The 27,402-nt window shown below is 44.9% G+C and overlaps 1 protein-coding gene across 1 annotated transcript; it reads left to right on the top strand.

Moving 5' to 3' along the window:
- LOC110078660 (uncharacterized) lies at positions 1-27,154 on the top strand. The gene is made up of 9 exons (XM_020793050.3): positions 1-2,335; positions 5,551-5,835; positions 7,933-9,102; positions 10,153-10,268; positions 11,507-11,639; positions 19,267-19,424; positions 23,222-23,361; positions 24,159-24,485; positions 25,167-27,154. Exons 1-9 carry the CDS (start codon positions 2,137-2,139, stop codon positions 25,345-25,347), a joined length of 2,709 nt encoding a protein of 902 aa, XP_020648709.3. The 5' UTR covers positions 1-2,136; the 3' UTR covers positions 25,348-27,154.
- Positions 27,155-27,402: the final 248 nt, after the last annotated feature.

Genomic DNA, 27,402 nt, shown 5'->3' with positions numbered 1-27,402 from the left:
TACTGAGGGTGAAAGAAGAGAGCGCAAAAATGGTCTGAAGAGCTCTACATCAAAAAACAAAAACAAAAACTAAGATCATGGCCACTGATCCCATCACCTCCTGGCAAATAGAAGGGGAAGATATGGAGGCAGTGACAGATTTTACCTTCTTGGGCTCCATGATCACTACAGATGGTGGCAGCAGCCAAGAAATTAAAAGATGCCTGCTTCTTGGGAGGACAGTGATCACAAACCTAGACAGCATCTTAAAAAGCAGAGAAATCACCTTGCCGACAAAGGTCCACATAGTCAAAACTATGTTTTTTCCAGTAGTGATGTATGGAAGCGAGAGCTGGACCATAAAGAAGGCTGACCACTGAGGAATTGATGCTTTTGAATTGTGGTGCTGGAGGAAACTCTTGAGAGTCCCCTGGACTGCAAGGAGATCAAACCTATCTGTTCTGAAGGAAATCAACCCTGAGTACTCACTGGAAGGCCAGATCCTGAAGCTGAGGCTCCAATACTTTGGCCATCTCATGAGAAGAGAAGACTCCCTGGAAAAGCCCCTGATGTTGGGAAAGTGTGAAGGCAAAAGGAGAAGGGGACGACAGAGGACGAGATGGTTGGACAGTGTCACCAAGCTACCAACATGAATTTGACCCAACTCTGGGAGGCAGTGGAAGACAGGAGGGCCTGGTGTGCTCTGGTCCATGGGGTCACAAAGAGTCGAACATGACTTAACGACTAAACAACAACAACCCAGCCAGCCCTATCTATAAGGGAAATGAGAGCATCACGCCAGACACCACATTTGGGAGGCAAATTTTTCGTTAATTAATTAATAATGCTTACATTTGCACTGCTGTGAATAGTGGGGAACTTCTGAAATGTTTTGGTTCAGACGCTGAAACAACTTGACAACACATTGACTTGTGTGGGGGTGGGGTAAGGTGTTTACTGTTCAACCTCAGGCAGTGAAACATCTTAGGCCACCCCTTACAGTTTGACACTGCAGGAACAGAAATGAGGAGCAAGCTGTCTTTCATTTCAGGCTTAGCTCCTTTATGGAGAATTTGTGCAGGGAAAGTGCCCCAGAGGGAGACCACAGCTGCGATACAAGGACATCTGCAAGCGGGATCTGAAGACCTTAGGAATAGACCTCAACAGATGGGAAACTTTGACATCTGAGTGTTCAGCCTGGAGGCAGGCGGTGCATCATGGCCTCTCCCAATTTGAAGAGACACTTGTCCAGCAGGCTGAGGCAAAAAGGCAGTCCCGAAATGAGCAAAATCAGGGAGCTAGACGGGGTACAGATTGTATTTGTCCTCAGTGTGGAAGGGATTGTCACTCTCGAATTGGCCTTCTCAGTCACGCCAGACATTGTTCCAAGTCCTCTATTCAGAGCACGATACCATAGTCTCTCGAGACTGAAGGATGTGTACACAGGATAGCTCCTGTAACTAAGATTTCTCTTGAAGGAAGAAATCCTTGTAAATTTCTAAGAAGCCTGCACAGGACCCCAAAGGAAGTTTGTTGGAAAAGCCACGTTATTTGGAGTCACAGGGGGAACATTTCTTTTATATATAAAAGCTGAGGTTTAGTTTAAAAGCTGCCCAAATCCCTGACCCCGATGGAGCCCCTATGCTATATCTTCAGCTAGTGAAAATCCATGCAAAACTGTATATGGGTTAGATGCTGGAGCCTGTAGTCACAGACTTGGCACTGTATGGAGAGAGAGAGAGAGAGAGAAATGGACTGGTTAAGCTCTGCCAGGGGTGTCAGGTTGCCTTCTGTATGGGAGCAGCTCCTGGTTTCTGGACAGTAGCTGGCTGTGTGCATGCACACAGAAGCGCCATTCATTGGCACAAGGGCTCGGAGCCTGGCCAGGTGCTAAGAGACAAACTCCCCTGTATGAGATGGGCCAGATCCCCAGCTGGCAGGAATTGCCTGAGCCCCCCTTGGTAACCGGGAGAGCCTTCACTCCAGTCAAAGTTGCGCTTCCCCACCCCCACTGACTCCCTCTTCCACCCCATCATCACAGAGTTGTGGGGGAATGTAGAATATAAAACCTCTCCCTGCGTCTAAGCCTATGCCTCAATTGGGGAACTCAGCCTGGGAGAAGAGCCGCCGCCTCGCAGTCTGGACGGCAGTGGAAGGATGCAGCTCTTTGCCCTGGCTGTCATTGCTTTGGCCCTCTGGCCTCCCTCTGGCTCGGCTGCCAGGAAAAAACCCGAAAGCCCCGTGGAGGACTCTGGTTCCCCATCTGCTCCTGCTCTGATTGTGCCAGCCCATCCAGCCAAAGGCCGAAAACAGCTGGCAGCCGGTGAGCTCATCCTGGGAAAAGGTGTGGCGGAAGGTGAGTGGGGAGGGGAGAGATTGGATGTTTGAGTCAGATGGGGGAAGGGCAATGAAAGAAGAACAGAGCTTGGGAATAGTTAGTTACCTCTTTGGATTACATTGCCCAGACTCCCCTGGCCAGTATAGCAGGATCCATCCCGGCTGGAGCGGGATTCTGGACTTTGTAGTGCCAAAAACATGCAAAAAATCTCCACACTTTGGAAAAGAGGTACTTTGGAGTTGAAATGGATAGATAATTCACTTCCATACAAAAGCAAATTATACAAAGTGGAATAGCCTGTCACCTCTATGGACAATTCCAGAAAAAAAAAAGAGATGTGAGGCTTGGAAGCTGTATTTTTAAAATTTCCTATCCCATTCATCCTGTCCGTGCTCCATCCTGCCATTCCCAAACGGTGTACGTAGACATTCCTCCCTGCCTTCTCATATCTCTGGCCTAAGGGCTAAGGGTCGCCACTCATCCAGAAAGTTCAGATGCTCAATATTAGCATTTTACCCTCTGTGACAATTCCAAGCAGCTGTGCAAAGTCAGAAGAGGGTCTTATCTGAGCTGCTTTTCCTGTGTGGTTGCCGCGTACAAGCCATCTTTAGACAACCTGCGATGTAACTTGAGTTGTAGGGAAATGGCAGAGCTTGTGTCTGTTGTACAGTGTACACTCTAAATGTGCGCCACGGTGTATGTGCACCAGGTTACTGTATGGGGGTTTGTACCTTAAAGGAGGAGAGTATGGAAGCCACTGGAAGTTGTTACAGGGTACTTAAGATCATTTAACATGTGTATCAGCACCTCAGCTATTGCTATGGTGCAAACCAAAGAGCAAGTATTTTTTGTGCGCCAGACAAGGAAACTTTTAGGCCCATATTCATTTCTTAGGCCTGGCATTTGCTGCCAAATGTGTAAAGATGCACCTTTTCCTGGAGGTAGAATTCTATTCCACATACCATGGTTGCTTCCACACTCTCTGGAACTGAATGCCTTGTTGACTCATTTGTTATGGGGAATCCTAAAAATGGTTGTTGTAGGTTTTTCGGGCTTTCTGGCCATATTCTTGAGGTTTATCTTCCTAACATTTCGCCAGTCTCTGTGGCCGCCATCTTCAGAGAACAGGAGTCGAACTCTGTGCTCTGGTGCAGTTTGTGGGATCCCAGCCATGAAAGCCTTTGAGAATAAATCTTAAAAAATGTTGACATTAAATCATTTTAGGTCAATATTTTTTTATTTTCTCCTTTTTGGATTCCCCATCCCACCCAAGATCTGATTAGTGGTAAGGGGAAGTATGAATGGACAGGATATTTAAAATAAAATGGGGACACAGCATGCATGGCTGTGGATTGGTCACAATCCTCGTATCCTAGGGGTACAAACACTGATGCTTTTTAGGACTCCTGGGACTTTAATTAAAAGTTTTCTTCTTGTAGGGCACTCCATACAATTGTTTCATAATTATCATCATTCTGGAATAGGGGATGAATAGACTTATAATAGCCACTTGAATAGTGATCCTTAAGCTGCTTACTAGAAAGTAAAAACGCACAAAACACAATGCAATCCTATGCATAACACATGCATAGGATTGCACTGTTTTTGCTGCTGTGATCAATGCTGTGATGCATTGAAAGGACTAATAACATATTCATCAGCAGCCCCCCCCCTCAATAGGGAGCAATAAAACAGTCAGGATTTTCATTTAACATTGGCAAGAACTTCCACTGAACGGAACAAACTTGTGAGCAAACATTGCAGAAATATCTTGGCCTTGCTAAAGGGCATTGCTGAATAATAAAGTGCTGTGTTCAAGAGCTGTGTGGCACTTCTGTTTTCATTCTGCTTCCAGTTAACTATGGAAAAGCAGTGCCTCAGCAGTGACGAGAAGCCTGCAGACCCAAAGCCTGAAAAATAAGGATAATTTTGGATTCAGACATCCATGACCTGGTGCTCTCCAGACGTGCTGGTTGGCATAAACCCTGTCAACGTAACCCAGTGGGGCTACTGGTTAGAGATGATAGAGGTTCAAGATATTTGGAGAATGCGGAGTTAGAAAAAGCTGCACTAAAGCAAAGTCAAAAAGAGTGTGCTTTTGTGTATGTATATCCCATGAGATACCAGGATCATGCCTGAGCCACAGAACACAGTGTGCTGATATATAAGAGGAACACATACATAAATAAATTACAGTACACCTTTCAATACTGTGCTTTAGCCCGACTGACCTTCTTACCATCCTGCCCATGGCACTTGTTTATACTGTATATTTAATTGACTGACTGACTGACTTAGTGGAAACCCCCTGCTCTGGGTGATGAGCATCATCAATTAAATCACTTGGATATGTCCAGCAACTGCCCCAAAGGCTAATATAGGTGATCATACAAGACAAAAGCAAGACAAAATAATGTGAGTGGAAGCCCTGTGGAAGCCCTAAAAAAAAAAAAACACACACACACAAGCCCTGTGAAGAAAATATACCACAAATTCATGCCAAATACATGGGCAGATGTCTCCCCACCCCAATTGTCTCCCTATAGCCTGAAAATGTTTTCTATGAAGTTTGAAAGCTCACATCTATCTATCTATCTATCTATCTATCTATCTATCTATCTATCTATCTATCTATCTATCTATCTATCTATCTATCTATCTATCTATCTATCTATCTATCTATCTATCTATCTATCTATCTATCTATCTATCTATCTCGGTCGGTCGGTCAGTCGGTCTGTTTATTTATTTATTTATTTATTTATTTATTTATTTATTTATTTATTTATTTATTTATTTATTTATTTATTTATTTATTTATTTATTTCCCACCTTTCTGGTAAAAAGGGCCTATTTGTAGTCGATCCTAATTAAGGTATTGCCTCCCTGTATATTTTGTATTTTACCCCTATGGATCCACCCAGACTCATCCTTTTTTGGACTTTCTTTCTAAAGTTTAACGCTTTTCTCAGAAGAGTGAATGGTAACTATTTAACACCACAAGAAAGAGTCAGGTGGTATCCTCAGGGCCATCCTTGGTATGGGAGCAGAACTTGCTGCTGGCCACCAATGGCTCCAGCCGTTAAGAAGGACATCCACTCCTGTCTGCTTAGCCAGTCTGGGCTTGAGTCACCTTCTCCCACCCCAATCCCCAACCCCATGACCTGTAGATGCGTCATCGTAAGGAAAACAACAAGCATGTCCTGATTTCTCTTTCCTGTTTGATTTTCCAGAGACATCTAAGTCTGGAGCGGGTGTGGAAAGTGTGGCAGGAGAAGAGAAGGTGCCCCACAAAGGGAGAAAGTTTTCCATTTTGAAAAACAGTGTCTTGAGGAGGAAAGTGCCGGCCCTCCCACATCTGGATGGCCAAAATCTGGGAAAGGGAGCTGTGACCAAGAAGGAGGAACTGGCCAAACATGGAAAGAAGGTGTTGGAGACTAAGAAAATTAATACTAGCAGCACCGTTGCCAAGCCAGAAATTCCAGGCCCAGAGACAAACTTCAGTGTAGACCAGCCTAGTAAGTATTATTCCCTCCCCAACACCACCACATAGAAGTGTGAGATGGGAGAAGAGAATATGAGCACATATGTCAATAGGCCTACTCTAGTTCTGTTTCTAAAAGCTAACCATCTAATTTTAGTCTACCTCTAAATGTCATCTGGGGGAAGTGAATCCCATTAGATGCAATAAACCTTCTCAGTGACAGTGGTTTGCTTCCTTATTAACTCTTATCTACTTCCTTGAAGAGGCTGTAGGAATAAATTATATTGGATTCCAGGGGAATGACTTTGTGTATGAGAGTAATGTGCAAGTACCTCATTACTATCCATGAGTTACCTGTAACTAATTCCTTTTCATCAATAATGAAAATATAACCAAGTTACATCACATCTGTAATGTTAATGAGGAGTACTTTCACTCTGGTTGCAAGTGTAACGAGCACGGGTTTTTGTTACTGGCTAGTTACAATCTGTGTGTGACCTTACTATTTAGGTAGGTTTTGTACAGGTGCCCAGCAGCTTGTAGCATTCTGTTTTTTAAGGTAACTAAATAACAAAAATAAATTATTACTGTAAAATTCTTTTTGAATTGGGAAATTTTACTTTTTTGGACTGTAATGCCCAAAATCACTCGCTATATGTGTGTACGTATTTGTAATTATGTGAGATGTGGTGCAAAAAAGTAACTCTTCCTCTCTCTGCTTTTGAATAAAGAGAAAGAAAATAGTTTAAAATTGTAACTATAATGGCAACTATTTACTTCTGGGATGCTTCGAACTGTAGTGTAACTCATCCATGTAAAAGTAACTTTCAAAGTTCTGCACTAGGTAAAGGTAAAGGTTCCCCTTTAGTCCAGTCATGTCTGACTCTAGGGGGTGGTGCCCGTTGCAGTCTCCAAGCCACAGAGCCAGCATTTGTCCATAGACAGTTTCTGTGGTCACATGGCCAGCACGACTAGACACGGAACGCCGTTACCTTCCCACCGTGGTGGTAACTAATTTATCTACTCGCATTTACATGCTTTCAAACTGCTACGTTGGCAGGAACTGGGACAAGCGACAGGAGCTCACTTGGTTTCGTAGATTCGATCTTACAACTGCTGGTCTTCTGACCTTGCAGCACAGAGGCTTCTGCAGTTTGACCCACAGCGCCACCACGTCCCTGTCAAAGTTCTGCACTAGGCTCTTGGAAATGTGGAACTGAATGATTCAAGCACAGCAAATTGTTAAACAATCTTAAAATTGTTTTTACTGGACTCGCCTGCCAGGTCTTGCCACCTGGTTTCTCTTTGGAGTCTGATTTTAAATTTCTCCCCATGCACACTTCCTTACCTTCTCAGTTCTGTAATACCTTCTCCGTTGGACTGTTAGGCCTCAGCCATTGTCCAAGGGTATCAGGTATTGGATGCTGGAACTAGGTGGGGCATCATAGGTAGCACGCTCCAGCACAGGGAACGTTGTAGGAAGTCACCAGCAGCCACAGGAGAGAAGGCAGTTTACAAATCCCATCCACAGATGGGCTGCATGGAGGTGTAACCACAGAACTATCTTCCTCGTTTCTCTTTCAGCTGAGCGCTTGAATTGTTAGTCAGTCACCTGAGCGGGTATAATACAGGGTCCATTAGGTACAGCAGAAAAGGACATTTTATTCATTAGTTCCAGTCATATTCCACTTTTATTCCAGGGAGTTTGAGCTCTCTTTCACATTTCTGTCCTCATAACGATCCTCTGAGGTAGATGAGGCTCAAAGCAAATGACTGGCCTGAGGTCATCTGGTGAGTTTCATGGCTGAGGTCAGATTTGAACCTGGGTCCCTCCAGTATTAGTCCAAAATTTTAGCTGCTCCATCACACTGGCTTTTAACCTCTGAGGGTAAAAAAGAGGAAAGCTCTTGGGCACTACTCCATTTGAATGAATGGGAGCAGTTCATGAACCACGCTGTGATTTTAGTTGAGACCGTCCGGCTGATGGTGCTCTTTGTCAAACAAGGACCACCAAAGAGGCATTGGTCTCCATGCTGCTTAGGGAGTGGGGGTGAGGTGAGGTGTTGCACAAGGGTACCGGGGTCTTAATCCAGTCCTGCCTCTCATTGCCTGTACCATCGTGTCCCTGCAGGTTTGATTCATCATGCCAAGAAGAGACCAGTGAAGGGAGATATTGCTACTCACAGGACAAAAGCAAAGCAAGGATATATCATTGTACAAAGGAATGCTACTCAGGCCCAGACCAGAAAAGTGCCAGGTCTTACACAGAGAAATGAAAGCCAGGCACACTCTGGTCTTGCTGATAAAAGTGCAATCAGGATAAAAGAAAGAAAAGAGGCCAGGGTTCTCCACAGCAATGTTAGTCAGGCACTGTTGCCGAAGGAGAACCTTCCTCCCCAAAGAAATGCCAACAAACCCTCATCAAGAAGGGATCACAGCATCCAACACAGAAATGCCAGCCATACACTGATGTGGAAGGAGCATCATGTCCTCACAAGGAACAGCACTCAGGCCCAGGGAGCAAAGGAAACCAGGTTTCTCCACAAAAATTCCAGCCGCACCCTAACAGGAAAACAGCATAGCCTGTCCTCCACTAACATCAGTTGGATATCACCAGGACAAAAACAGGTTATATTTCAGAGGAATGGCAACCAGACACAGAGAAATAAGAAGTTCAGTCACAAAAATGATAGCCGGGTGCTGGAGGGGAAAAAGCCTGGCACCACACACAGGAATACCAGCCAGGTTGAAGCCAGGAAGGGCCCGATATCTTTCCACAAGAATGCCAGCTGGGCAGTGCCACAAACAAAGCTCAGCCCTTCCTTCAAGGGTGCCAACCAGTCACTGCCAAGAAAGAGACACAACACCCACCAAAGGAATATTAGCTGGGCAGAGGTTAACAAGGAGTACAAACCTCCTCAGAGGAATACCAGCTGGGCACTGCCAAGGAAAGACTCCAGTTCCTCCCACAGAAATGTTAGCCGGAAAGCAGCGGGGGCAAAATATAGTGCCCCCCACAGGAATGGTGGCCAGATAAGGGCAGAAAAAGTGGCTAGTATCTCATTCAGGCATGCCACCCACACAGAGACTGTGAAAGAGCAAAGACCTTCCCGCGAGAATGTCTTCCAAGCAGGAACACCAAGATGGCGTCTTACAGAACCAAGAGAAAGGGGTGAACCCATTATGCCATCCTTGCCTACAACTTGCCTGCTTTCTGAACATGCTATTGCTTGTGGTAATGCCCGCTTGAAACACGTGCCCAGACTGAGTGATTCTGCACTCAAAACCCTCTATCTGGCAGGTGAATCTCTGAAGGAGGAAAAACATTTCTCCACCACCAATATCCCTTTCCTAGGTTTGCCTCCACTGTAGGTTCTGTGCTGGCCCCAATGCCAGACTGGCAATGCAGTCCTATACACGTTATAGAGAAATAAGCTCTAATGAGCTCAGCAGGAGTTGTTCCCAGGTAAAAGTGTATAGGACAGCAGTCTTGTTCATTTGCACTCGGTAAACCATTCTGTACCTGCAAAATTTACATAATGTGCCAGGCCAAATGAAAGCATGCAAGCTTTCAAGATATCCAGATCTCTTTGTTAGAGAAGATGTTAGAAAGAAGGTTGCCCTGATGGGATAGTGGAGTAGGAGGATATTTGATTTGGTGCTGAAGTGATGAAATTTGGATGGTCAGAGCCTTAGGAGGAGTCTACGTTTGCTTTTTGTAGGATTTGTATATTCCCAGCTGTCTTTTTCCTTGTTTGCACAAAGGCTCTGTGAAGCCAGATGCTTGACTTAATTCAATTATTTTGCAGGCAGAGGTGAGGAATCTCTGGTCCTCCAGATGTTTTTGTACCACACTGCAGCTCCCATCACATCTCCCCATTGGCCAGGCTGGAGAGAGACCTTATGGGAATTAAAATGCAATAAACATCTGGAGCAGCAGTGGGTAAATCTGGAGAGTTCTAGGGAGGGTTTTTTCTGATTTTGGAGTTTAAAAACCACATATTACGTTAACTGCTTTTAAAACAAAATAATGCGCTCAAGCAGCCATGCACATTTTTTAAAAAAACGGAACAGTTGGAAGTGTGATTTTTAGGGTGGTTGCAAAAAGGGGGTGGGAATTGCATGTATTGCGCAGGCCTCATGTTGCCATTCTTGATCTATAGGGTTACAGTCCCCACTGATAGCCCGTAACAAGTCCGACATCCATCAAGCCGTGGTTTGGACAGTCTTCCCTAGAGCACTAATCCAAAACCTGAAGAGGGATCTCAGGTCATTGTACTCTTCCCTTCCTATTAATCTTGTAGAGGCTTCTCTTTAGCATCTTTTACCCTCCTTCTTGTCTGCCTTCCAGAGAATGAGATCACCAGTATCCCAGCTGGGATTTTCCTGGGACTGCCTAACCTAGAATGGTTAGATCTCAGCAAGAACAAATTGGATTCTGAAGGCTTGCACCCAGGAGCTTTCAAGGTCAGTAAAAAGGAAGCGGCCTGTAAACTGCGCAGGAGAATTCAAGTTGGGAACAGCTACATTGGAAAGGAGAGCCATTGGCCCTTGGGAAAGGTCAGGGGCTACTTCCTGTGATGGGTGAAGCCAGAGTTGCTGGTGGACAAAGTCCATGATACTGCAAGAACCCAGTGTCCTCTTTCTTTCTTTTTCTGCCACTTCATCTCTCATTCTTCTCCCTTCTTCCTTCTCTCTCTATCACACTACCTGACCCCTTGTAGCACTCCATCTCTTCCTCTCTCCTTTCCCCTCCCCTCCACCCCCAGACAACATAAAACTAAGCCAAATTTTACACATGCTCTGTAGGCCATACATTCCAAAAGCTAGGTCAATATCTGCTGACAGTGAAAGCGAAATGATTTTGCATGTTTGTCATCACCAGCCACTGCAACTGAAGGGCTTGTCCACACCGGTCCTTTTGGAGTGGGTTGGTACTAGCTAAATAGGATATTGGCAAATTGGACACTTCCTCTTCTCCTCAGTGGAGGAGGCAGGAGAAGTGATTTTTTTTTTCTAGACTCTTGTTGACCATCACTGATCCCCTGCACCACTTATAAAAACAATTTAAAAAATATCTTATTTCCTTTTTCTTAAAGGACCGTTTAAGAAACTGCTTATAGTAGAATCCATGGAATTAGTTGTGGGCAGTTTCTTGACTGGCTCTTCAGACAAGACAAAGGAAATATTTAATTTTTGTAAACATAATGCAGCACATCAATGATGATCTATTACAGTTTTTTTAAAAAAGGATGGAGAAGAGGTTGAGTTTGCTGATATCCTGCAGAGGCTCACTTATTAAACCTCTTCATGATGTGGCAGATTGACAGTCGAGGGAGCCTTGACAGCTCTGAAAAACTGCAAGGCTTGCCTTTGGTCCATTAGTTCGACAGTCACGTGAGCTAGAAATGGTAGTTTTGCTCAGAAAGGTGTGGGTAGGAACACTGTGGGAACAATCTGGTTTGCTCCAATGATCACATTGTGTGATTGCCAGAAAAAGAAGTGAACCAACCCGTCCCCACAGCAGACCAAAGAGTGGGACAAATGCCTGTCTAATTACCGTCAGAAATTGGATGAATTGCTGGATAGCTCAGTGGTTTAGGTATGACAGGGGTTGGACTTGATGATCCATTAGGGTCCCTTCCAGCTCTGCTGTTCTAAGTTGTTGATGGCTGTTGTCACTGGAACATCTTTTCCCCATACAGAACCTCACCAAGCTAAAGCGCCTGAATCTGGATGGGAACCAGCTGACCAAAATCCCAGCCCTACCCAGTTCTCTACAGGAGCTAAAGCTGAATGACAATAATTTGGAAGGTCTGCAGAGGCACAGTTTCCAAGGTAGGACACTCAATTTTTAAAAAGGGATTCTTCTTGAAATGGGGTCCTTGTGAACTCTGTGTATGCCAGAGGCGCTCACTCCTGTGTGTCAAAATTTATCTCGACCAGGAGTGGTGTTCTGTTAATTCAGCCTCCATTTGTACCCACCCTTTCGTGGGAGATATCTTGTGTTTCTTATGGTGGAATGCACTGCATTAAGACATAGAGATTTTTTAGTGTACTGTCAAACTTGGCAGATGTTTCACTATGCAGGAGAGCATTTCTTTTGCTCCAGGTTCAGAAGGAATCAGTCCCATTAGCTATAAAACTATTAGACTGGCTGTGGCGTCCGCCCAGGTCATGAATATTCATATACTATCTGCATTGGCCAATGGGAGTGCTGGAGGGGCGGAGTCATGAGATATAAGAGACTCAGCAGGAGGAGGGGAGTTTAGATAAGGCGTTTTGGAGATCGAGAGTGAGTTGAGGAAATCGAGAGTTTAGAGAGTTTTCGAGTTTGGGCAGGAGAGTGGTGGTTGAGAGTGGATGAAGGAGGATGTCTCTTAAGAGTTAATAACATAGCTTGATGTATCTACATTTGTAGCAATAAACAGTCTCTATTTAGTTCTTTTAAAATGACATATTAATCAACTAGTGGCGGCTGAGGAGCACGTAGTGTGAGCTCTTAGTTTGGTAGGGAAAAAAACAGGCCATGTGGGGACCATGATAATGGCAAAATATTTTTCTGAGACCAATTGCATGATTACTTTAGATGGCACGTTGTAGTTCTTTTGTTTCTTGATGTATTAAATCATTTTTATAACTAGAAGATGCTCTATTGTTTTAATACTTGGTCTACGTATTATTGTTTTACAGGCTGTTATTGTTTTTCATTGTTTAAATACTTGGTTTTTGTCTTCTGTTGCTGATAGTATTTTATAAACTATATTTCTTTTAATTTCTTGCTGCTTACTATCTTCAGACATTTAACAGGAAAAGTAGAATATATGTATTTTTAAAAAGAAATATTTTGTTTTCATTAGAGATATAAAAGCAATAGCTCACATTGTCATAGGTGGTCCTTGAGAAATCCCAGATTTTATGGCAGCTGTAATTTTTAAAAAGTGCCCTCTAAACGGAAAAACAAAAACAAAAACAAAAAACAGCAACAAGACAAGCAAAAAATGTGTGCCCCAAACTTAGGTCTAATTGTAAAAAAAGTATCTGTTTTGTTTCGCCTGCAAGAATATAAAGAAATGCCCTGCAAAGACTTTCTTGCTAGGTGTAGAGAAATTAAGGGTGGTTGGAAGGGTCTAGTTCGAGCTTAAAAGCTTCTTATCTTTAGTGCAGTCTACAGTATTTTAATTCTTACTTGAGTAATCCTTCTGTCCACAATAATTGACTTTTTTCACCTGTGAGAAGGGTCCAGACAGGCCTTTGGATTGCTCCAATTTCTCCCCATTTTGGTTGATGATACTCCCCTTCCTGTGCCCTTCCCTGCCTTTTCCATGGCTGCCATTCAGCTGGCTGTGGTGACATTCCTTTTTACTTTTCTGATAAATAAAGTAAGTGACATAATGCAACAGCAATGCATCAAACACGGAAAATGAAATAGTGAAAGATTTTGTATAACTTGTTTCAATCGTCAATCCAAATGGAGACTGCAGCCAAGAAATCAGAGATTCAGAAGGGCAACAAAGAAGGAATTAGAAAGATCATCAAGTGTAAGGATGAGTCATTCAAGAACAAGACCATCCACACGCTTGTATTTCCAGTCACCATGCGTGGGTGCGAAAGCTGGATAGTAAAGAAAGCTGGCAACAAATAAATGATTTATTTGAAATGTGGTGCTGGAGGAGAATTTTGCAGATACTCTGGATGGTCATAAAGATGAACATGTGAGTCTTAGTGCAAATCAAGCCTGAACAATCTCAGGAGGCAAAGATGATGAAATTGAGCCTTCCTTATTTTGGGCACATCATGAGACGCCAACATTCTCTGGAAAAGACAGTAATGTTGGTAAAGGTTGAAGATAGCAGGAGAAGAGGAAGACTGAATTTGAGGATTGACTCCCTAAAGGAAGCTACAGGCTTAAGTTTTCAAGATCTGGGCAGACCTGTTGAGAGAAGAGATTTTGGCGATCACTCCTTCATATGGTCATCATAAGTCAGAGGTGAGTTGGCGGCATTTAGCAATGACAACAACAACATATACATTCCATCTTTCCTCCATAAACCTTGACGGGATGTTCTTACTCCTCTGTGCTGCCTGCTTAGCCTCACAATAACCCTATGAGGTGGATCAGACTAAGGAACAGCCCTTAGCTCAGGTGATGCAGTGGGCTCCATGGCTGAGCAGCCATTTAACTGGAGTTTGACATTCTAGCCACTGCGCTGCTTTGTCTGACATTCCAAGGACTAACCTCACATTGCCTTTCAACAAGCACTCTCTGCCTCCAATTAAATCTTTATAGAAAAATGATTTACAGATACATATTGCTTGTGCAACCTAAAACAGTACACACATGTTGTCAAGATGCAGAGAGTAATAAAATTACATAATAGGAGGTGCAGTTCTGTCAAGATAGCTTGTGTTGCTAACAGCATCCACATGTCTAAGTAACCCCAGACCAGAGCACAGACAGAGTTCTGACTCCTGTCCTCTGAAGATGCCAGCCACAGAGACTGGCCAAATGTTAGGAAGAACAACCATCAGAACACGGCCAAAGAGCCTGAAAAACCCACAACAACCGTCTAACCTCAGACTATTGCACAGACATGCTGAAATCAGGCGGTGGTAGAAAAAGGGGTGCCATGCACAAAATATTCCCTTGGTTGCAACAAAAGTAAATCTGGTTGAATTGGCACCTCTCTTGCCCTTTCCATGCCCCCAAGCACAACCTAACTCAACCCAGCCCAAAGCCACTCTTCTGTGGCATGTAGGTGGACCCTATGTCCCATGCAGTGGGCACGTTATGCCCTTTTCATGCTAACCAAATAAAGCTAACCAATCACTCCAGATGCGAGTCCTGCGATGCCCCCTCAAGACTCAGTGGCCGAGGAGTCCCCCAACATAAATCCCATGGGTTTCAACCTGGTTTGGTTACTCACAACAGTTTTTTTAAAGGCACAGAGTCAGCTCCTACTGCCACTTTCCCCATGTTTCCAGGGGGTTGAGTTGCTGTCACTAGTCCTCGAGGCACAGTCAGTCAGTCAGGCTGGAGCTCCAGTTGATTTCACAGGGGTCCCCAATCCCAATCTGGGGCACAGTCCTTTTAGGGAGAGCTGGTGAAGGCGAATGATGGGGCTCTGCAGCACTCCTCCTCCTGGAGCCTCCTTTGCCACACCTGTAGTCACTTGCATCTCAGTGCTGGCACTGGCTGGGATAGGCTCCACAGCTCCTCTTGTACAGTAAGGACACCTAGGTGGGTCGGCGCTGGATCAACTGGGGGCTGCGTTGCCAGAGCCTCTGTTCCCCAACCCCTTCCATGGCTGAACTGGCTGGGCAGGAGGAGGTGGCGCCCTTAGTTCTCTCTCTCTCTGTTGGCAGCTCTGCAGAGGTGCAGAAAATGGAGTCTCCGTTCTTGATTGCCTCTTCCTATGGCTCCCCTTCATCTGATGTGGATGACCATGATGATGACCCTGAATCACTGCAACCCCCACCCTCTTATTTCCCACCATCCAACCCTCCTCTAGCTATTCTGCATCAGTTGGTGGCCCTTCCTCCACTTGGGGCAGCGCATCCCCTCCACCTAGGGGCCTTGGGGCCTTGCTGTCTCCCAGGCTCACCTGGGCTTGTGAGGCAGGGTTGGACAACTTCCTGGAGGGACTTGAAGTGACCCCCTCACAACTGACATCAGGAAGCCCGAGTTACTCTAGCCTCATTCATTGTCTCTGGCAGGGTGGGCAGCTGTGGCCCTTCTTTTGATTCTGGGTTGTGGTTCCTCTGCTCCCTCACCAATGTTGAGGCTGACTGCTGGAGGGATGATCAGAGTTGTAGGCCAAAAAAACATCTGGAGAGCCACCGCTATCCCCTCCTGCTCTACAAATGAAATGTGTGTGGGTTGGTTCCTGAGCAGCTTGTTAAGCAGCTGATAAATGGTTTGTAAACAGGAAAACGAAAATTCACATTGGACTTACTGTGAGCAAGTTCTTTTTTTTGCTTCCACCTCATAGAGGCCCTTTGTTTCTGCTCCTCTCTCTGGAGGAACTTATAGTGAGGAAGGGAAGGAAGTATGAAAATTGTGCTGAATAATATTATTTGCAGGATTCAGATGTTTTGTTTTGTTTCTTCCCCAGAGTATCAGCTGGGGACATTTTTATAATCAGATTACCAATGCCTTCTTTTAGCGGACTTTGCTCCTGCTTTTTCTCACCAGGCCAACTGGGAGAAGTACAACAGGTGAAGATTCCCTCACCTCCTTGACAAATCCTGCATGCCAAGCAGAAAATCAAAGGCATAAGAGCAGGGGTAGGAGTCCAATGGCGGTTTGAACTCTGTATAACCAGCATTTAAACATGTATTTAACCCATTGTGGATCAGCCAGTACTGTATTTGAATTATGAAGGCAAAAGGGACTGCGGCTTGTTTGTGTGTGTTTGTGCCAGCAAATACATATACAGTATATATGTGATAATGTATAGCATGATATATTCCCTTGTTATCCCAAGCTATAAATATATACATAATAATGGAATTATTAATTTCTTAACTTCTTTTATATATATAAAAGAAGTTAAGAAATTAATAATATAAATTCTTTATATAGAGAGAATTTATATTATTAATTTAGGACTCCTGTTTTTTGGAAATAATAGGCAATGGAAGCATGATATGGTAAAAATTGGGAAAGTCAGGGAGTGAGGACTGTGAATTTCATTAAGGGTTCATTAAAATTCTACCTGGGGTAGTGAAAGTGAAAAGAAAAAGTGCTAAAGCAGTTGAACATTAAGAAGACAAACATCAGAAGAATTGCACAACTTTAATGTCAACAATGAGACAGAATGGTTTCTTCTGGCAAAGGAGTCAGACAAGGATGCATTTATCCCCTTATCTGGTCAGTCTGTATGCAGAACATATCAAATGGAAAGTCAGACTAGATTCAGATGAGGGAGTGGAAATTGGTAGAAAAAATATGACACCATGTTTCTGGCTGAAAGCAGCAAGGACTTGAAAGAACTTTTATTGAAAGAAGAAGAAAGTGCCAAAACAGGACTGCAGTTGACTATGAAGAAGACAAACATAAAGACTACAGAAGAACTACACAACTTTAACATTGACAATGAAGAAACTGGAAAGGATTTTGTATATCTTGGTTCAATCATCAATCCAAATGGAGAATGTAGCCAAGAAGATTGAGTCTCAGAAGGGCAGCAATGATGGAATTAGAAAAGACCATCAATTGTAAACATGTGTCACTGGAAACCAAGACTAAGATCATCCACACCATTGTATTTCCAATGACCAGGTATAGGTGTGAAAGCTGGACAGTAAAGAAAGATTACAGGAAATTAAAAGTTGTTAGGCATCCTTCAGTCTCGAAAGACTATGGTGTCGTGCTGTGTATGGAGGACTTGGAACAGCGTCTAGTGTGGCTGAAGAGGCCAATTCGAGAGTGGCAATCTCTTCCACACTGAAGACAAATCCAATCTGTCCCCTGTCCAGCTCCCTGGTTTTGCTGCTTTTGTGACTTCCTCTTTGCCTCGGCCTGCTGGACAAGGGTCTCTTCAAATTGGGAGAGGCCGTGAAGCACTGCCTGCCTCCAGGCTGAACGGTCAGATGTCAGGGTTTCCCATCTGTTGAGGTCTATTCCTAAGGCCTTCAGATCCCGCTTGCAGATATCCTTGTATCGCAGCTGTGGTCTCCCTCTGGGGCGATTTCCCTGCACTAATTCTCCATACAGGAGATCCTTTGGAATCCGACCATCAGCCATTCTCACGACGTGCCCAAGCCAACGTAGACGTCGCTGTTTCAGTAATGTATACATGCTGAAAATTCCAGCTCGTTCTAGGACTACTCTGTTTGGAACTTTGTCCTGCCAGGTGATGCCAAAAATTCGTCGGAGGCAACACATATGGAAGGTGTTCAGCTTCCTCTCCTGACGTGCACAAAGGGTCCAGGACTCACTGCAGTACAGGAGTGTGCTCAGGACACAGGCTCTATAGACCTGGATCTTGGTATGTGTCATCAGCTTCTTATTGAGCCATACTCTCTTTGTGAGTCTAGAAAACATGGTAGCTGCTTTGCCAATGCGTTTATCCAGCTCGACATCCAGGGAGAGGGTGTCAGAGATGGTTGAGCCAAGGTACACAAAGTCATGAACAACCTCCAATTCTTGTGTGGAGATGGTAATAGAAGGAGGTGAGTCCACGCCCTGGCCCATGACTTGTGTTTTCTTCAGGCTGATTGTTAGTCCAAAGTCCTGACAGGCCTTACTGAAACGATTCATGAGTTGTTGGAGATCTTCAGCAGAGTGAGCAACAATGGCTGCATCATCTGCAAAGAGGAAGTCCCGCATGCATTTCAGTTGGACTTTGGTCTTTGCTCTCAATCTGGAGAGATTAAAGAGCTTTCCGTCTGATCTAGTCCGGAGATAGACACCTTCTGTTGCAGTTCCAAAGGCATGTCTCAGCATGACAGCAAAAAAGATCCCAAAAAGGGTTGGTGCGAGGACACAGCCCTGTTTCACTCCACTTCGGATGTCAAAGGGATCTGATGTTGAGCCGTCAAAAACTACAGTGCCTTTCATTCCCTCATGGAAGGATCTGATGATGTTAAGGAGACGAGGTGGGAATCATTTGAAATATGGTTCTGGAGGAGAGCATTGCAGACACCCTGGACTGCAAGAGAGAAGAACAAATGGGTCCTAGATCTAATCAAACTATCTCTGAAGGCAAAAATGATGAAACTAGACTGTCCTACTTTGGACACATCATGAGAAGGCAGGAGTCTTTGGAAACAATAATGATGCTGGGAAAGGTTGAAGGAAAAGAGAAAGGCCAAATACGATATATAATTTATTGATTAATTGATTGAGGAGCCTCATGGCACAGTGGCTAAACTGTGGTACTGCAGTCAAGACTCTGCTCATTAGCCTTAGTTTGATTCTGACCACTCAGGTAGCCAGCTCAAGGTTGACTCAGCCTTCTGTACTTCCAAAGTCACTAAATTTAGTACCCAGCTTGTGGGGAGGGAGTGGGGGGAGGCGCTGTGTAGCCTGTATAATTGTAAATCACCCAGCGAGTGCTTTAAGCACTGTGGGAAGGTATGTAATCTGCACACTTTGTTTCTTTGCTTTGCATTGCATTTATTTATTTAATTTCTATACCATTCAGTTAGTGAATTCACACTACTCTGGGTAGTGTGCAAACAAGCAAAGCCCCACAACCCTTAGCCACTTCATTCCCATGAATACAAATAACCTAATTGAACTGCTGGATAGCTCAGTGGGTTTTTTAGACATCTGTCTGCAGAGCCGAAGGTTGGGAGTTCAATTCATTATTTGCAAGGACGTTGGCAAGTCCTCTGGTCCAAGTAATTATACATTTGGTCTCCCGTTTTTCACCTCCTCCATCAAAGTGGTGGTTGCACCGCAGTCCTAAATGTGTGTTTATGAATGGATTTGTCTTCTCTGCTCTTCTCTGCGCAGGACTTTTTAAGTTACTTACCCTGGAGCTGGAGGGGAACCAGCTGCACGATGGGAATGTGCTTCCTACCACTTTCAAACCCCTAGGTGGACTTACCTACCTGCGACTAGACCACAACCGCTTCCGGGCCATCCCTTCCGGTTTGCCTCCATCCTTGCGGGTGAGCACAGCTGTGGCAATTATTAGTGATGCACGTTATGGCGAACATGTAGCAGAGCAAAGAGTCCAGGGGCACTCACAGGACAGAGCAAGTCTCCAGAAACTGTCCAGTTCTGCATCCTTAATGTCCTTTCCGATGAGCCCTGCACAGGAAAGATGTCATTCTGTGCAGGAATGGCAATAATAAACGTTGGAGAAATCCCGCGAGTTTGCCGCTGAGATTTCTTTGGGGTAAAAAGATATCGTACACAGAACTGTTGTTATGAGGATTAAGAGGCTGCAAGATAGAAATCCCTGTTACTAGGTAGTATCAGCTGCTCTTCACTTAAAAAAAAAAGCTATAGCACAACATGAGAGACTTCCACCAGCATGACATATGGGCTCGGGTTTGCTTTTTCCTTCTGTTTGAAAATGTTGTTGGTTACAGGGAAATGTACCTGTCTTGCACGAAATGCATGCTGGCATTCTTGTGTTAGGTCTGAACTTCATCTTAGGACATGGGTGTCTTTCATTCCTTTGTTTGTTTGTTTGTTTGTTTTTTGGACTGATGTTGTTGCCAAAGTTCAGTGTAACTCTCTCCTGTTTCTCTTCAGAGTGTTCTTGAAGGTAGAGGTGGGCAAATAATTCTTCTAGAAATAATTCTGATGGCATTATGTAACAACCCCACATCCCCACACATGACAAGCCATTGCTATTTGTGCATCCCCATTTGCAAGAACTGGAGATTCAGAACCTCATGAATACTAGCATGGAAATAGACAAAGATCAGAGCAGAATATCTTCAAAAGAACACAGAGCCGGTCGGGCACAGACTGGGTTGGAGGCATATTTTGATACATCTTGTATATAAATTGTGGAGGTTGTGCAGGAAGATTGATTCAAGTGGATAATATGGTTATCCATGGATACTAGTCACAATGGCTATCTAGTGCTTCCACAGTCGGAGATATCATGCTGCAGTTGCTGGAGAGAAGCTGCGACGGCCATGTGTCCTTATTTACAAATACAAATACTTGAAAAGCTGCCCAGCCCAACTTTGGTTTAAAGATAAAGAATTATAACAAGGGAGAACAGGAAGGGATCATGAAATTGCTCATCAGTGTTTAGCATCTGGACAAAAGACTGAGGAGTTTCCCACTGTGCTGAAATGCAACTTTCTTCTATATCAATCATGATGGCCATAATGGTATTCTGTGATTCCATCTGTGCTGCATCCGTGGCTTACTTTTAGAAGTGAATTGCCACAAGTTCAGAAGTTAGCGTAGGCATTTCTTTCTGCACACTAGGACTCAACAACTGGTGTACAATAGGAAATATGTTTCGCCAATTTCTCAACTTATTTATTTATTTATTTATTTATTTGATTTTTACCCCGCCCCTCTAGACAGCGTCTACTCGGGGCGGCTTACATAGGCTAAAACAAATTAAAAGAACATATAAATAACATATATAATACAATAATTATACGCAATATTATTCAAGATGGCTAAAACTCAAATAACAGAAGAAAAGGAAAGAAAAAATAACTTAGTTGACTGGGGGGAAGGCCTGTTTGAATAACCAGGTTTTTAGTTGGCTTTTAAAAGCACCCAGCGAGGGTGCCAGCCGAATTTCAGTGGGGAGTGTGTTCCACAGCCGAGGGGCGACCGCCGAGAAGGCCCGGTTTCTTGTTTTCTCCTTCCGGGCCTCCCTCGGCGTCAAACCCCTCAGCCGACCCCGCTGGCTATATCGGGTGATTCGGGTAGATCTGGGTGGGAGGAGCCGATCTGCCAAATATTGAGGTCCCAAACCGTTAAGGGCTTTATATGTGATCATTAGCACTTTGAAGTCAATGCGGAAACGAATAGGTAACCAGTGCAGTGCAACCAGAGTGGGGGAGATATGCTGAAATTTTCTCACCCCACTAATAAGCCTGGCTGCTGCATTCTGGGCCGTCTGAAGTTTCCGCATGAGCCTCAAAGGCAGCCCCACGTAGAGTGCATTACAATGGTCTAATCTCGAGATTACGAGCGCATGGACTAGAGTAATGAGGCCCCCCCGATCAAGATATGGACGCAGCTGGGCAATCCGCCATAGATGAAAATAGGCGGAGCGGACCACAGACGCCACCTGGGTTTCCATGGTAAGCGCCGGGTCCAGATGTATCCCCAAGCTGCGGACCTCGCTCTTTGCGGCAAGGGTCGTCCCTCCAAAAGAGAGGGAGTCGCCTATGCCGCTGACGGGAGGGCCACCCACCCTCAAGACGTCCGTCTTGTCCGGGTTCAGCCTCAATCCATTTGACTGCATCCATTCCAGTACAGTCTCCAGGCAGCGCTGAAGGGACTGGACGGCATCCACTGAAGTTGGAGTAAAAGAGATGTAGAGCTGTGTGTCATCAGCGTATTGGTGACACGATGCACCACACCCCCTGATGACCCCACCCAGCGGCCTCATATAGATGTTAAACAGCATTGGGGAGATGATCGACCCCTGTGGAACCCCACAATTGAGACTCCACGGGGCCGAGACATTCTCCCCAAGCTGTACTCTCTGAGGGTGGTCTTCCAAGAAGGAGCGGAGCCAGGCAAGTGCAAGGCCGCCAACTCCCAACTCGGAGAGCCTCCTCAGGAGGATACCGTGGTCGACGGTATCAAAGGCGGCTGAGATGTCGAGGAGGACCAACAAGGACACATTGCCCCCATCAGCCTCCCTCAACAGGTCATCCATCAGTGCGACCAGTGCTGTCTCTGTACCATAGCGCGGCCTGAAGCCCGACTGAAATGGGTCCAGAGCACTGGTTTCATCTAAGAGCGCCTGAAGCTGATCTGCCACCACTCTCTCAACCACTTTGCTAAGGAAGGAAACACTGGCGACGGGCCTATAATTGCCAATTTCGTCCGCCGCCAGATTGGGTTTCTTCCTAATGGGCCTAATGAGTATCTCCTCCTGGAGAGACCCATTAGTTATTGCAGTGGCCCATTCAGTTGTTACCGGCCTGGCTGCTTTGATTAACCAGGCCGGGCAAGGGTCGAGAGAAGAGGTGGTGGCCCGACAGCGATCAAGCGCCTTGTCTACCAAGTCTGATGTTACAGGCTGAAAAGAATCGAGAATTACCGGGCAGGACGGAGCGCTGGAGATCTCTGCTCGATCCATTGCATTTAAAAAAGGAGAGAAGAACAGTATTCCCCGAGGTCCCAACATGGCAAACTTGCCGCTAACAATGAAACCAGCAGCAGGAGACTTGTCGGTACGACTCACAGGATTCTAACCAATAATTATTTCTAAATTTGCACCTATAAAGTAGCACATGAAATATGCAACTCTGACTGTCCTCTCTCTTTTTTAACGGTGTAGTCCCTCTTTGTGACCTCCTCATAAGTGAGAACAACAGAGGGCTGTTGCCCTCATGTCCTCTTTTGGGGCTTCCCAGAGGCTTCTGCTGTGCCCACCCTGGGAAACAGGATGCTGGACTAGAGAGGCCTTTGCTCTCCTGCCAAAGGGTGCTTCTTAGATTCTTCCAAGTTCTAGCCTTATATAACACCTTCAACTCCTTCTAAGAACTGCTCTGGCTCCCAGCTCATTTCACACGGGTGGGTGGGTGGAGTGGGAGGGGAAAGAGTGCTGGACCAGTGTGCTGCATATATTCTAAAACTATCCTGGCTGAGAGGATTGAGCAGAACTGGGACCAAGGCAGAGGTTTAGGGAAGGAGTAGCTGGTGGTGGGGGGGCAATCAACTGGGGAGGAGGGGAGGGAGGGGTCTTGAGAAACCTTATTTAAAAGGCAAATCTAACACATACAGTCCACTCCCACTTTTCCAGGAGCTGCACCTCGATTCCAACCACATTGAGGAAGTAGCTGAGAGTGTCCTGAACAAAACAGTGAACCTCACAGTGCTGGTACTGAGCAACAACAAACTGCAGGAAGATCGTATTGCTCCACGTGCCTGGATAGACCACCCGTGAGTAATCCTAGCATCTTCAACACTGGTGTGTGTGGGTGGGTGGAATCAAAGATTGAGGCCTCCTAGCTAGCATTTGACAGCTACTCTGCTCTCCAGCTTGGATGTGCTGTTATGCCTTTTAAGAGGGAAGTGACAGGAAGCAGAAATTGAGAAGTGAACTTTCTTTTTCTCAAATGTAGAAGCAATGTCAGGCAAAAGTCATGTTCTGTGATGAATTCTTGCCCGCTCCACTGCTGTTAAAGACCTCAGAACACCGTCAGAGAGAGAAGTGCCTCTAGTAAAAGCATGGCGTGCTCTAACCATTATAGAGCACTGCCTTGCAAGTGATAGTGGCAGAGGTCCATAAAAGAATGAGGTTGAAAATGACATTATGTGAAACAAACCCCCTCATTCCACCACTACCCCTCAGATAAATCAAAAGCAGAGGAGACAGGATCTCCTGAGCTTTTGATACTTCTGCAAAAAATGGGATTTGGGTTTCAGAATTAAGGTCACTAAAACGGCACCTTCTCGGTTCCCTCCCTCACAATCAGATATGTACTTTTGTAAAAAAAATCAAGTTGTGAGGGGCATGTGCCTTGTTTTAAAGGAGAAACACCTTTCCTACAGCACAGTCCTTGATTCAGTGTGTGTTTTAAAAAAACAATGTTGGGTTGGCAGTGGGAGAGGCCTGGAGGAGATGCAAAAATGAGTGGAGAGCTGCAAGCAGGCCGCTTCTCTCCCTTTAGATTCTTCTGTGGAAGTGAGTTTAACAGGAGCTCCTGAGAGGGTCTGTGTGTCTTTTTCTCTCCCAGGAAGTTGGAGGCTTTGGATCTGTCTCACAACCTCCTAGTACACGTGCCCTCGTTCCTGCCCCGACACTTGAAGCAGCTGACTTTGCATCACAACCGCATAGAACGCATCCCAGGCTACGTTTTTGCCCACATGAAGCCGGGCCTGGAATTTCTGCACCTCTCACACAACGTGTTGCGGGATGATGGAATCGATGCGGTCTCCTTCCTGGGGCTCCACCACTCTCTGGCTGAACTGCTCCTGGATAACAACCAGCTCCAGTCCATACCCCGTGGCATCTTGAACCTGAGGGGGCTACAGGTTCTGCGTCTGAGCCACAACCGCATCAGGTGAAAGGAGTTCCCTTTCAGAACTTGGCAGGATTACATGTTTGGGTGGTGGCAGCGGCACCTTCATTATTGGCTAGGCTGGCTTGGAAGCCTTGCAAGTTAGCAGTCCAAACACATCATTTTTCCAAGCTGTGTTCTTTCATCCTCTCTGGATGAGGAACAACCATTGCTGTGTGGTAGAGCACGTGCTTTGCTTTTCATCCTGGGTCTATATTGTACGTGGTGGCACTGTGGGTTATACTGCAGAAGCCTCTGTGCTGCAAGGTCAGAAGACCAGCAGTCATAAGATCAAATCCATGTGACGGAGTGAGCTCCCGTCGTTTGTCCCAGCTCCTGCCAACCCAGCAGTTCGAAAGCATGTAAAAATGCACGTAGATAAATAGGCACCACCATGGTGGGAAGGTAACGATGTTCCTTGTCTATTCACGCTGGTTCTGTGGCTTGGAAATGGAGATGAGCACCACCCCCTAGAGTGGGACATGACTGGACTAAATGTCAAGGGGAACCTTTACCTTTATTGTACAGGTGTGTATTTCTTATATCCTAAAATGATACCCTAAAAATGCTACTGGCCTACTCTACAAAGTTGTTACGAAGACTTCTAAAATAAAATTCCTTGCTCTCAGGCTACACAAGTCCTATCTTAAAAAGCTCAATGTCCTTCTTCTGTCTTCCTGGCAGGCATGTCCCCCTGAACTCTGTCTGTGACACCCGGGTGGCAGAGGACTCAAACATTGTGTCCATGCACCTGGAGAACAACTTGATTGACCGCCGCCGCATCCCTCCCACGGCCTTTTCCTGCATCAAAGCCTATCACAGTGTGGTGCTGCGGCCCCAGCAGAATGAAGAGGAGGACTATTAAAGAAGGAACTCTCTTTGACAGGCCATTTCTAACAACTGGGAGAGCGAGATTGCTGCAAACAGTGAGGTCAAAAAATGTCCCCTTCTGGGCTTGGGGAGAGGCTTTATGGTTGCTGTTCTGGTTCTTACACTGCCACAGGGGCAAGAAACAATGCGCTTGCCCAAACTCCTTACTTTTTTCCCCGTAAGTATTGTTTCACGCTCCCTCCTTCTTTGAGGTGTACAAGTGTGAGAGCAGCCCTTTAAATAGTGGGAGGTGGAGTTGTAATGAGAGAGTATTGGAAGTACTGTAGTATGTGTTTGCTCTATTCTGTCTGTTTCCAAATATAGAAGGTGGAAATGGGAGATCAGCCAAGCACCAAGCCAAATAATGCCACCCTATAAAGTGACATCGGTTTTCCCCTAGAGTTACTCGTCCCTCCATGACAGAACACATACTTCTATCACTTTGCTAACTTCAGTCCAACACCAATCCATTGCTTCAGTGCTTTCATGAGCAATTGGGGACAGATAATAGCTAGCAGCCACCAGCAATCATGGGCTATCACCAAGTATCTTGTTGTTTACTGTTAAGTCACCTCCAATTTATGGCCACCCTATGAATGAGCGATCTCCAGAATGTCTGTCCTCAACAGCCCTGCTCAACTCTTGTAAACTCAAGGCCGTGGAGTCAGTCCATCTCATATTTTGTCTTCTTTTCCTACTGCCTTCAACCTTTTCCAGTATTATTGTCTTTTCCAGACAATCTTTTCTTCTTATGACAAACACAAAGTAGGACAACTTCAGTTTGATCATTTTTGCCTCCAATAATATTTCAGGCTTGATTTGATCTAGGCCTCACTTGTTTGCCTTTCTGGCAGTCCAGGAAATCCACAAAGCTCTCATCCCCCACCATATTTCAAATAAACTGATGCCTTTCCTATCAGCTGTCTTTACTGTCCAGCTTTCACACTTGTACATTGTGACTGGAAATAAAAGAGTATAGATGATCTTTGTCTTGATCTCCAATGACACATGTTTACAACTGATTCTCATTCTCAATTGATTTCTCATTCCTTCATTGCTGCCCTTTCAAATCTCAGTCTTCTGATTTCTTGGCTGCAGTTGCCATTTGGCTTGAAGATTGAAAGAAGAAATGCATAATCTTTCACTAATTCAGTTTTTTCATTGTCAACATTAAAACTGTGCAGTTCTTCTGTAGTCATGATGCTTGTTTTCTTCATGTTCAACTGCAGTCCTACTTTGGCACTTTCTTCTTTCCTTTCCCCTAAAAGTCATTTCAAGTCATTGCTCCTTTCTGCCAGGAAGATGGCATCATCTGCATATCTTAAACTATTGATGTTTCTTCCACCAATTTTCACTCCTCTTTCATCTGAATCTAGTTTGGCTTTCCATATGTTACGGACTGAACAGCTAAGGAGATAAAATCACCCTTATCTGACATTTTTGTTAGAGGAAACAATTCTGTATCTCCATATTCTGTCCTAACAGTAGCTTCTTTCCATAATACAGGTTATGTATGAAGACAATCAAATGCTGAGGCACACCCATTCCTTTCAGAATAACCCACAGATTTTCAGAATCCACATAGGGAAAGGCTTTGTTGTAGTCTACAAAGCATAGACTTATCTTTTTCTGAAAATCTTTGGAGTGCTCCAAGTGCCAGTGGATATCTGCAATATGATCTCAAGGGCCGGTTCCTTTTCAGAATCCAGCTTCAAGATCAGGCATTTCTTGCTCCATATAACGTAAAAGTGTTTGTTGCAGCACCTTCACTGTCACTTTGATTGCCTGGGAAATTACAGCAATGGTCCTATAGCTACTGCACTCCTTGGCATCTCCTTTCTTAGGAATTGGAATATATATTGAATGTTGCCGCTCTGGATGCCATTGTTTTGTTTTCCAATTCTTTTGCAGAGGGGCATAATTTTGTTGACAGATTTAGTCTCTGTTGCTTGAAATAGTTCTAATGATATCCCCGGTGATTTATTTCTTCCAAGTGCTTTCAGAGCAGCTTTCAGTTTACCTTCTAGAATATCAGGTTCTTCATCATGCG

Source organism: Pogona vitticeps, chromosome 2 (assembly GCF_051106095.1).
Source record: "Pogona vitticeps strain Pit_001003342236 chromosome 2, PviZW2.1, whole genome shotgun sequence".
Taxonomy (NCBI): Eukaryota; Metazoa; Chordata; class Lepidosauria; order Squamata; family Agamidae; genus Pogona; species Pogona vitticeps.
The sequence above is the reverse complement of the archived record's forward strand: the minus strand, read 5'-3'. Positions and strand labels throughout refer to the sequence as shown.

Bases quoted from the DNA above. Each gene is read 5' to 3' on its own strand.
- LOC110078660 (XM_020793050.3), top strand. From the start codon at position 2,137: ATGCAGCTCTTTGCCCTGGCTGTCATTGCTTTGGCCCTCTGGCCTCCC. The intron at 10,269-11,506 runs GTCAGTAAAAAG...TTCCCCATACAG, and splicing joins TGCACCCAGGAGCTTTCAAG to AACCTCACCAAGCTAAAGCG. The intron at 19,425-23,221 runs GTGAGCACAGCT...CCACTTTTCCAG, and splicing joins GTTTGCCTCCATCCTTGCGG to GAGCTGCACCTCGATTCCAA.